Source organism: Echiichthys vipera, assembly GCF_963691815.1.
Source record: "Echiichthys vipera genome assembly, chromosome: 7".
Lineage (NCBI taxonomy): Eukaryota > Metazoa > Chordata > Actinopteri > Perciformes > Trachinidae > Echiichthys > Echiichthys vipera.
In genome coordinates this window covers 16,912,304-16,924,595 of record NC_139832.1, presented here as the reverse complement: position 1 = coordinate 16,924,595, position 12,292 = coordinate 16,912,304, and the positions used below count along the sequence as shown (strand labels likewise).

Here is a 12,292-nt window from a genome sequence, read left to right as displayed (position 1 = left end):
CATCACAGGCTGGATTTGTAAAACTGTTTATGCAGTGCACTTGACATTAAGATTAGTCAGGTTTGAAATATTCAGAGAAAGTGTTGGAATAGTTCATCATGGAGCCAAGAGGAGATGCTTGCAGAACCGCAACACAGTTTTGGCTTAAAGTCCCGTTGAGATCCCACAGGGAGGAACATATTCAAAACCAAATGTGTCTTGAGACATAGAGCAGAATGAAGGGAATAATCTGTCATGCTCTGTCAGATTATCCTGAGGAACAAGCATATTGTAAGTTCAGAAATACAATGCATACAAAAAGTTTGCACTGGTTGCTGCTTAAACCTGCTATATCAGCTTTTTGGCCACTTGAGTGCTTTGTGAATATCTGTGAACACAGCACTGGCATATTATCAACTTTTAACTTCAGAATCCAATGTGAGTGTGAGATTGAATTTAAACAGTAAAGTTGATGGGCAGGAAAACCAAAACAATGAGTAAAAAGAAGTTATAAAGCTCTGTAGAGCCTGGTGATAATTAGTATAAAATTAAAAGTAAACATTGTAGCTGCTTTAATCTAAAATAGTGTACCACATATTGTCACCCATTTCTTTCTTTGGATCCGAGATATTCTCAAAAATCGTTACATTTCTTGTTTGAAAATCAACCATATCCCTCCTCCTTTCCAAGTAACTGTGGAATCCCAAAAGGTCCATGAAGACCCACATCCTCCTCCTTTCACAACTCCTACCATCCTCCTCCCCTCTCACTCTCTCTCTGGAAGCAATCATCTTCTTCCACATACCACCAGCAGCCATGAAATCCTCAACTAGGGTATAAAGACATGTTTTATATCTTAATACCCATGCATGTGACAACTTTGAAACCTCAGCACCCACTGTTTGAGTTATTCCACAGTTACTCTGCCTTCTCAGAAGTCACTTCTGACTGGGATGTAACGGCCAACATGCTGGAGGAGCTGCTGCCGCCCATTAAGCCAAAGACATAATAATAATTTTCCTCTTTTTAGTGGTTGTCTGAATGCTGTGCAAACATTTTCAGTGAAATATTTTAGATTGGAATCTTGTAATTTTGTTTTTATTGCATTAAATATGCATACACATTTGGAAACATAAATATATTTACCCAGAAACGGCATTCCTGGGCCGAGTTTCACACAGCAGGATTAGTTAAAACTCTGTTGAAGTTAACAGTGACTATAATCACTTTAACAGCAGGTTTTATTTCCATGCTTTGTACGATTTTTTTTTCAAAGCCATTTTTATTTTTATTTGAAGGTCAGATTTCATGTGGAACGTTTTGTTCTATTTCCAAACTCAAGTCTTGACCCGTCACATTCAACCACACACTTTGTAATGATACATACAATTGCAGTGAGAAACGAACAACACAAATACATCTGGAAGTTTTCTGGAAATTTGATACTCTGTATAATGCACAAATTTTCTGACTGTGTGAAATCGCTGAGGCCTGGCACTGTTCTTTGAGGTCTGTAGGAGAGTTGGAGAGAAATCAGGCTGATCAGCTCAAGCCTTACAGAGTGCTTCCTCAGTATGCAGGTATGCTTCTCAAAGCACATCAAAGAGATGTTTGAGATAGACCTTTGTGTGACCCCAGATAAACCGTATGTCTCACAAAGAAGCGACAAACTGGCTTTGGATTTATTAAGTGCATTGTTCAGGAGCATCAAAGCAGTAAATCTGATACTGCAGACCAAACAAACATTTTATTGTCACATTAAAGTGAGTCTATGAAACATATGAAAGAAGAAACAACACAATTCCTCTCTTGAAAATTACATCTTGAATTCATAAGCAATAAAATGCACACTTACTTAATTAAATACGCTCAGTGGTTTTGCAGCTGCCTCCCCATTTGGTCTATTATGATCAATAGTTTGTGTCTGACATGTTAGCAAATTGAGTCAGTTTGCTGACTTTATAAGTCTTCTCATTGTGCCACTATTTTTTAGCACATCACAGATAGACATTTCAAAGATTCACGGGAAGACATGTTTATTGTCTCATTCCATTCTACAATAGATGTATTAAGATGTCGCCCATTCTATTGCAATAATCCAGCACATACCCAGGTTTTCTCTCCTGGTTTCTACCACATTGCTACCACATTGTACAGCCCATGTCTTTGCTTAAGCCCTTCAGATCATGTTGTGGTGTAGACTTTACATTGAGATGACATCTCCCTCCTAAAATAGCTTTGTTATCCTTTAGGATAAGTTTTTTCAAATATGTAACCTTCATGGGGTACTGAACAAAATTATTTTGTAGCAGAACAAAATTATTTTGTTGCAGTACAGTGGTTAGCCACTGGGACACATTGGCAGCGGATGCAGAGGGACCAAAATCAAAGCAGCACTCTTTGTCCATAGTATTGATCAAACTCCAAAAACACTGCATTCTACATTTCCCATAATGCCACTCGGTTTCCCACTTATTTTAAACTCCACCCTTATTTTTTGTAATGCAGACTTTCTGTTAACATTTTGAACTCTTCAAGTCCAAGCCAGGATAACTCTGATGAACTGAACTTCACGTGTAATATCAGTTAGAGTCCTCCTTTAAGACCAGCCTATGAGAGAAATGAGGTTGGAGTGATTTGAAAATAGAAAATAAAAAGTGTCACATCTATTATTTCACAGCTTTGTTGAATAAGTAGGATAATGCAGAGCGATTGGGTTATCAGGAAACAGTGACAGGGATTTTCAAAAACCATCAACCACCGTCCCGCATCACCCTGTCGGGGTTCCATTCGCAGTAATGACTGTCTCACTCCACATTACTTATTTTCATAACTTATATCCTTGGCTGTATACTGTATGCCATAAATTGTTTCCATTTACTGCCTTTTTCTCAGTCAGATGTGTGTTATATGTCTGTTTTACTAGTGTTCTATCACCTGTGGAGTCGGAGTTCAGAACCGAGATGTTTACTGCAGACTAAAAGGCACTGGACGGGTCAGAGAGAATCTTTGTGACGCTCACCAGCGTCCTGCCATTGTCCGGCCATGCCAAACTGCAGAATGCACACATTACACTTGGGTCTCCGGGGAATGGGAAGAAGTAAGTATAGACTCATTCTTTCACTCTCTTCCCATCTACAAGTCCCCTGTGAACAGATGTTTAACCATCTCATTAAGGTTTTTATTGGCTGAGATCTCAGCTCTTTCTCTCTTTCTCTGCACCATTAAATGGATGACCTGCAGGTACCCTTGGTCTCTCACTACCATCGTGAGGGCTTTGGTGATGACTATCAGTCGGCAAATCATATCAAACCTTAAAGTACTGATGGCCATCATCCCTTTTGTCCTGCTGAATATCACTGTTCTGTGTCACGCTAGCGGACGGTTCTTTTATGTGCTCGTCTTTCTTTAATGTCCTGTGCTTTGTCCTCGAAAGTGAGGCATAAAAGAGGGGCACCATATAGGGACATAGCACTGTGTCCTCACGCTGCAGAAGGTTTGCAGAGTTCAGATTCCTGTCTGTGCTGCCTCAAGAACTTACGGCCTTGTTTCGTCCACAGTTTGGCCCTGAAAATCAACAGACTTTTTACATAAAATAATTGTAAGATTCTGGTTCATATAATTACTTTTAAATGCCCCTATAAACCATACTGAGCCTGAGGGAAACCAGCTTAACTTTTATCTTTTATGGAAACATTGTCAACCAGAGCATATGTTTGGGATTGTGCTCCTTGAGAGCTCATGTTGGCGTTGTCACACAACACTTAATTTTCTCTTCTTGTGTAAAGCTTTACATAATGAGGAGGGTACAATTGGAGAGCTAGAGAGGCAAGCAGGAGTCTGAGAAGTCAATGTTGGTGAAAGTACAACACTGCCCCCCCTCTGCCAGTTCTTCTTCACTCTTAACTGATTTCTTCCCGTTTTACATTTTCTTTGTAGTGTAATGCAACCTGTGGAGAAGGCATGAGAAGCAGGAAGGTGGGGTGCATGGGCCCAGGGATGACACCCGTCCAGGATGATTATTGTGAGCCATTGTCGCAGCCACCATCACACCAGCCCTGCAAAGGAGCTCCATGCAACTACATGTGGATTACCGGGGAATGGTCACAGGTAGGAGTAAAATAAGTAATTTGCTGCAAATACAGCTGTTTCATCCATTCATTCAACCTTTATTTGATCTCAAGGAATCATTGAAGAAATGTCGACATCAAGAGCCCTTTGCTGCATGTCTCACCCTCTCTCTCTCTCACCCGATTTCCTGTCTGTCCTATATAATAAAGGCTTGAAAAACTGCCAGAAAAAGCTTAAACAAAAAAGAGTGCAGTAGTCTGTAAACATGGTTTTAAATTGACCTGAGTACAATTACAAACTTTTAATATTTGCTGTAAAATCTACCAAGAGTGTGCAGCACAAAAACTGAAGGCAGATTTTCTAAACTACTAGCATTAGCCAAGCACTGGAACAACTCAGATAATGACTCTAGGACCATTTAATAAGGAGCTGATATGATATATCTAGCTGGCTGATATATATATATATATATATATCTCGCAAATTAAGGGCTTTATAAATAAATAGAAACCAATGCCTTTTCCGTCTTACAGAAAGAGATGGCCATTCAACCTTTTCATACAAGAGGCAATGATGTGTACAATAACTGTCACCGGTAATGAGTCATAGGGCAGAGTGAAAGGCTGAATCTAGAGGTTTAGGACTGGAGAAGGAGCCATTTCTATAGATAACATCACCATAATCCAGGACACACAGAAACTAATGAAACATATCCAAATATCCAAAGTATTACATTAAAAAAAATGAAAAATTAAGTAAAGCAGCAAATCCTCACATTTGAAAAGCTGGAAAGCTGGATTTTGGTTGTTTACTTTATAGGTTGAGAAAGTTCTCCAACTTTTTAAGATAAATAGATAATTTGAAAACTCACTGGATTGCCAAATAGAGAACATTGTCACAAAGCTGTAAAGAAGGCTGTTTTGTAGCTTATTAAAAGGTTATGGAGATACATAGTTTACAAAGAACAGCAATACAGTTGGCAAAAAATTATCCCATTAAAGAGAAGAAATTATGGACAATGAGTCACACAACAGATTCTCATTAATAGCCCAGAATATATTCTCGCTTCTGTGTTGGATATAATTGCCCTGTGCAAACTTATGCCAGTCATTAGTCATTGTGTGTGTGTGTGTGTGTGTGTGTGTGTGTGTGTGTGTGTGTGTGTGTGTGTGTGTGTGTGTGTGTGTGTGTGTGTGTGTGTGTGTGTGTGTGTGTGTGTGCATCTGTGGGTGGCTCAGTGCTCTGCCAGCTGTGGTGTGGGCTACCAGAAGCGTATAGTCTCCTGCTCCGTGACGTCCTCCTCTCAGGCTCTACGCTCGTACGCTGCTGCCCAGTCCTCCTCTACCGGCATTCATTGCCCTGAGCCCCACCCACCTGGCTCCCGGCCTTGCCTCCTCAGAGACTGTCCGCACACAACCTACTGGAAAGTCGGCCCATGGAGCAAGGTGATGCATACAGCGCTTGTTAGGCAGTGAGAAATCCTCTCTAGCTAACAAATGACTTGTGTGTGTGATGATGAATCTTACTTGTCTATATGGATCTGATTGCAGCTTATTTGCTTATTGTTTTATAATTGTGTGATTGAATGCTTTTTTTGTGTACCAGTGCTCGCAGACCTGCGGGGCTGGAGTGATGGAGCGCAGAGTGGAGTGTGTGACCTCCAAGGGCCAATTGTCCAAACACTGCCGTCCTTCAGAAAGACCCGAGTCTCAAGCTGCATGCCAAGACAGAGAATGTAAGTCAAATTCCTTCTCCTCACTTCCTTCATTTCAAACACCCAGAGGTCTTTTTGGCTGTAGTACAGTAGTACATAACATAACATAACTCAAAAAATTCTACCATCACATCCATGTAGTGCTTACTGCCAACCAGGAATGTGTAGAGAGGTAGTATTAAATTGACTATGTCGTACATGGCAACCAACACCATGTCTGATTGCGTTTACAGAAACTCAACTTTTTGCTTTGTTTTAACACATTAGGCAGAACAGCGAACCTCCACTTTAAGCCTCTCAGAGTAATTACTTAACAATAAATAGACAGTCAGCCAGCAGTTTTCTATAAATTGGGAAATGGACAGTCTGCTAAAATGCTTCAGGGGTGTTTGCTGTTGCAGAGGCAGCCTTCATTGTGAACTTGCAAGCTCTGTGAAACCCCGGCAGCGGGCCAAAGTTTGTAGGTTCACTCCCCCACATTTCAGATTTTTCAGTATTTGCGCATTGAGCTGTTCATTCCTGACTTGGCTTCTGCCAAGTCAGGCACTGCCGAAATTAAAATGATATGCTCGGGTGACAGCCAGTTCTGTGGTCAAGTATTAATGCTAATCAGCCTGATGTGAGCTGTATAGCACTCCAGGAAAACAGAGGAGGCAACACAAATAAGGAGACATTTACAACGGCTCTCATTTATTAGGACGAGAGCCAGGTTACAATCCGTTCTCATCGTGGTGTTTAATTTATTAGCTTTTGAAATCCTTGTGGCATTTGTTGACAACAGATTTATTGACCGTCTTGCACAAGTTGAGTTTCAAAAGCGGGGGCAGACTCCAGTGTCAAAGTTTCTTGTTTCCCTGCTGTTGCACTGAAACCTTTCCTTTCTTTTATATTTGTTCTCCCAGGCCAGTTGTTCGCTTCCTGCCGAGAGGTCCAGATGAGACTGGGTGTGAAGATAGATGGGGAATACTATCTCAAAATCAAGTCCCGGATCCTACAGGTTGTCAGAAATGGTCCTACATGTCATGAATCCTGCAGCTTCCCCACAGGTTCTCATGTATTGTCTCAATGTGTTTGGTCTCAGATTTACTGTGCTGAGATGCAGACTGATTTCCCCAAGGAGTATGTGACCTTGCGCAGCGGTCAGACAGACAACTACTCTGAGGTGTATGGGCAAAGGTGTGTATCATGCAGCGATGACTGACTGCCACTTGAGCTGTGATTATGTGATGTCTAAATAGCTGTCATTGTCTTTGTTTGTCCTTAATACAAAGGTTGCTAAACCCCTTTGAATGTCCATATAATGGCAGTCGAAGACAGGACTGCAACTGCAGGAATGACTACTCTGCCGCGGGATACACACTCTTCAGCAAAGTTCGTCTGGACCTGAGCTCCCTGAGGATAATGGGTGCGTAATTACCTTGTGATTACGCCACTGCCTATTGTAATGAGACCACACATCAGTGTTTTCTTAACCCACAGACGCCTAGTCCTGTAGTGCTTAATAAAGACTCGTCCAAATACCATGTGTGTGCCGCTTTCCCCTCACTTTCCCCGCTAAAGTCAAAACGATGACCTCTCAGCGCTCCGTGCTCACATCACTAGGCGAGGACTTGAAAACCGGGCCTCTCAGCACAAACACGTGAGCACAAGAGTAAAGGAATGCGTGCTTGCAACATACAGACATGCGTGCCTGCTCTCAAGCACGGACTGACAATATGTGATGCTGCCTCGCACAAATTGTCTTTGGCGAGCACACGCACAAGAAGACCTGAACACACAGGCGCACACACACCCGCGCATGCATCAGTATCAAACACTTATACTATCATGCAAGCAATCACACATTCACAGACACACAGCAAACAAACACAAACAGGCACACACACACACACGCACACACATACACACAGAGCAAACACACACACTAACAGGCACACATACACACACACACACACACACACACACACACACACACACACACACACATCTTCAGGCCATATTCCTCTACTCATTATTACAGTCAGCTCCACCTTCCCTGTTGTGTCCAAGTATGTCTTTGATTAGAATATGTGGATTAGTGCGCAGTGTGTGTGTGTGTGTGTGTGTGTGTGTGTGTGTGTGTGTGTGTGTGTGTGTGTGTGTGTGTGTGTGTGTGTGTGTGTGTGTGTGTGTGTGTGTGTGTGTGTGTGTGTGTGTGTGTGTGTGTGTGTGTGTGTCTGTGTCTGTGTCTGTGTCTGTGCTGAGGGGAAGTTGGATTAGAACCTACACAGTCATCCTCTTCGTCTGGTCTGGGTCCTGACAGCACGTTTCCACCATCTGCATGGTACTCATTTGGCTTTCAGACGGCTTGAGGAGAGCTGGGCGGGGGTGGGGGGGTGTTTGGTGGGGGGGGCTAATGTGTTCAAGACGAAGGGAAGCATCTCGTGAACTTCATCATTGTTTTATACAGGCAATGTGAAAGGAGGGAAGGAAAAGGTACCGGTCATGGTTATCATGTGTGACAATGTAGAGTTTATGGGAATGAACAGGAGAGTCAGGGAAATAAAGTTCAGATTGAGTCACTGATTCTAAATGTTAAACAAAAGATCTGATTTACATAAAGTTAAATTTTCCTCACAGATCTACTGTAATAGGGGATGTATGTACTATTTCCGATAGCTGGTTTCACTAGGGATCCAGTTCCACGTCAGTAAAATATCTGGATTCATAAGCTTCAAGTGTTACACCTTGCTTATCAGATCTTTTATTGTCTCTTTTCGCCTGGGTCCAGACCTTTGAATCTGCCCACTTCATTGAGTTGACTGAAGATGTAAACGGAGTCTAAGCAATTGAAAATTATGTCTGATATCAGGTGAACACATCATAGGAAATTTAAATTCTTTGAATTTACCTCTTGAATCTTAAGATATTCACAACTTAAAAAAATGTAAAATCAATAAAATAGATTGTATTGTGGGTTTTAAGGGCTTAGAGTTGATAAGCAGATGAATTAGTAATAATTCAAACCCCAAATCTCACTTCAAAAACCTTTTTCTGGAAAGCTCTTCTAGAAAGAGAAAAACATCTGCCGCTGTGACAGTGAAGTGGCATTAACCCTGCAATGAAATTTAATAGCCTAAACTGTAGTTGCTGATGTTCTGTGTGGTTATTTACCTTAGAGCAGCTGTCTTCAGTCAATGTTTACTTCTGCTGGTGCACATTGTGACTCTATATTTGTATCTTTGCTGTTTACCAGTCACGGACCTCCAGTTTTCCCAGACTCTTCTTGGTCGACCTGTGCCCTTTGGAACAGCAGGAGATTGTTATAGTGCAGCCAAGTGTCCACAGGTTTGTAAAATACTGTACATTGTTGTCTCATGCAACGTTTTTGTATCATATTGTTGTTAGCGGCCTGAAAGGCAAAGAAAAGATGTTTACTAAACATTTGCTGCTATAATTCCCTGGACCTGCGGAGAAAATGCCCTTTCCTAGTCAATTACTTCCAACTGCTCTGTTACTCGTTTTGCAGTGCTTACTAGTATGTATTCAAGCCCCTCCTTCTGCAGTTATTGCCTTTTCCTGCATATGAATATGAGTTCAAACTTCCTGCATAAATAACAGCTCAGAAATAACTCATTCTGATGTGTGATTTCAGGGCCAGTTCAGCATTAATCTGATTGGCACTGGTCTCAAAGTGGCTGAGGCCACCAAGTGGACATCACAGGGCAACTATGTTTCCGTCAAAGTCCACAGATCTGAGGTACGAAGCTAACAATACATTTATATAATGGTTGTTTTGTGTATGACTGATGCTATTTGGAATATATTACGTTATAAATGTAGAGTAACTGGGGTGTAACTGGGCTTTGTGTTGGGTCTTGGAGCATTGGAATGAGATTGTTGCTCTGAAATGTCATCTGAATTTCCACGTTGTATTTCTGTCTGATTCACTGAAGAGGAATCCCCACTGACATTTATGAAGCGTTCATTCTCCATGTCAAAAGCTGCCCTTTGCCCACTCTTTCCCTTTTTCATTTGTCTTTGTCTGTAGGACGGAACAAGAATCTACGGCCGCTGTGGTGGTTTCTGTGGGAAGTGCATTCCCCAGGATCACAACGGCCTACTCCTTCAAGTCCGCTGAGGGCCATGAAGAGACCAAACCCCTAAATCTACCCTGAAACAGTAGCCAAGGAACAGGCAAGAATAGTGATTTGTTGGACCCTGTTGTCATATGTGAGTGTGGTGGAGGAGCATTTAACAATTATCCTCCTACATCCTATTGACATCCCCAGTTCCCAAATGGCAGCTAAAGCATACAAGACACTACGTACTCTGCAGTACTACAAGGCTACTGTCAGGTCCTCCATCCAAACTGCTAACTCTAAAGAAGAGCCAGCTGTGTTTTCATGCCAACAGTGTTGCAATGGCTTTCAAACATGTCTGCGGGTTTGAACCTGAAATAATTTTTTTCTGAAATTGTTATGCATTTTTTTTAGCATCATACAAAGGGATTAAAAAACGTTTAAACATTGGGAAAGCAACTACACAAACAGTAGATAAAAACTAACGCTCAAAGGAAGAAATGTCCGGTAAATAACATTTCCAGAATTTCATCATAATGTACCTTGAACTAATCTTGTTATATGTGTCTTTCTACATACACAGATATTTATTTCTACAGCTGTAAACACTTAGTGACAACTTATCTAATTGATTTGCGTCAGTGTGACAGTGTAAAAGTCAATATACTGTACTGTATGCATGTAATAATCATTGCAATCCTCTGGTGACAAAGAAGTGCTACAGACAGACATTGAAATATTATGTGAGGGATGGTTGTGTTATTGTTTTACAGTATGACGGCCAATGGGCTGATATATAATATAAAGTAGAGAAGTCTAATACAAAAACAGTGTATTTTCTGAGACTACTAAATGAGCTACACTGCAGATAATCTTGGCCTCAAACAATTTTAAAGAAATTGCTTGACGTTTTGGTATTTACTTTTATTTATCTTTTTGTCGAGTGTTAGCCGAGAAGGCGGATACCCCTGACATGTTTACGGTAAATGTGAAGCTCCACTCTGTTGTGTTGTATACTCATGAGGACCATACATCAGAAATCTAGTCCGAACCAAGACGACAAACTTATTACTACTTTCAACCATGAAAAAGGCAGTGCATACAAGAGCCCCAGACATACACACTACATAATTGTTTACTAGCTGAAACTCAATTTCACTTAGTTTTTTGCTAAAAGGAAACTCAATAAAAGAGCCAACAGTAGTTTAGGCTATACAACAACTTACTTTAGACAGAGGGCCAGCTGCTAATCTGGGTCAATAGGATCAGGTTGGTCTGTCCTCTGCCTGCAGGAATCTATTTAGACCTTTTATTGAACAACTGTTGTTGCAAACTGTAACAAATTCACATTGCTACCAGTTTGAATCGTTTTGATGTGAAATATTCGCAGGCGAGTATACCGTATTTATGTGCTGTTTATCCATTCCCCTCACCTCATTAAAGGTCTTTAGTATGGCATCTTTACCTTTGGACCACGTTTACCCCTGTTGCCAGTCTTTATGCTAAGCTAAGCTAACTGGCTGCTGGCGGTAGCTTCACATTTACCGTCATAAGAGATGTATAGGTCTTCTCATATTACTCTTTGCAAGAAAGTAAACAATTGTATATCCAAAAATATAGAACTATTCCTTCAGGGCTCAAGACTTATTATAAGTTTAAGAAAAAGGTAGCAACTAACTACTGATATGACCTGCCTTTTGTCCAAGGTCAAACTTTAGGAGAGTGTGTGGAGCCTTTCCCTAGTGTTTAAGTACAGTAAAAAAGTTTTCTGTGGCTTTTTCGAACTATGGGGATTCTCTTTTTTTGTTATTTTTTGTTCTTTAATTACGCCACAAACAAGTTCTCATCATTTACACAGTATCAGGTGTGATGTCTCCCCTCACACCCTTCATCGGGCCTTTTGTAGGTACCTGCAACCCCTACCTCTCACAAACATCCATACTCTACTGAGATATGTGTTGTAATATATTTATGTTTGACCATATTTATTCTGTAATGACTGTAGATATGTTCTATGTTTTAAGGTACAATGACTACTACCAATGGAGAAGCCATTGTCTGATGTTTTTTGTTTGCTTTGCTAAAAAAAAAAAAAAAAAAGGTATTAGCCTGCTACTATTTGTAGTGTATAACCACTAACCTTAAATAAGGATCTTTTGAATGGTGCTTTTGAACTACTGGAATTACCTCAGATCTTGAGAAGGAAAACACTGGCTTTTGACTCTACGGCAGATGTAGGATCTGTCTGTGATGCGATGGTCCTCATTAATGTAGCTGAAAATCTAGCTGCAAGGTTGCAAGATATATCAGTTAAACCACTGCATGAGAAATCTGCCCTTGAGTAGTACTTAACTCATCATAAATGACTTTCACCATGACCACTACTACAGCTATCAAGCAACCTAACATGCTGGTACTCTGATGCTAAGCTTTAACCAAAGTTAGAAGATAGATGCAGATTTTTTTT

General features: G+C 40.9%; 1 protein-coding gene across 1 annotated transcript in view; it reads left to right on the top strand.

Annotated features, from left to right (window-relative positions):
* The window catches only part of LOC310949212 (A disintegrin and metalloproteinase with thrombospondin motifs 20), an 80,542-nt gene extending 69,942 nt beyond the window's left edge, over positions 1-10,600 (top strand). Inside the window, exons 30-39 of the mRNA XM_083916570.1 lie at positions 2,906-3,079; positions 3,919-4,089; positions 5,289-5,495; positions 5,656-5,785; positions 6,667-6,761; positions 6,846-6,940; positions 7,036-7,169; positions 9,000-9,091; positions 9,399-9,503; positions 9,795-10,600. Of these exons, the coding sequence (XP_083772696.1) occupies positions 2,906-3,079; positions 3,919-4,089; positions 5,289-5,495; positions 5,656-5,785; positions 6,667-6,761; positions 6,846-6,940; positions 7,036-7,169; positions 9,000-9,091; positions 9,399-9,503; positions 9,795-9,884 (1,293 nt within the window). The 3' untranslated portion in view covers positions 9,885-10,600. The remainder of the gene's footprint in view (positions 1-2,905; positions 3,080-3,918; positions 4,090-5,288; positions 5,496-5,655; positions 5,786-6,666; positions 6,762-6,845; positions 6,941-7,035; positions 7,170-8,999; positions 9,092-9,398; positions 9,504-9,794) is intronic.
* Positions 10,601-12,292: the final 1,692 nt, after the last annotated feature.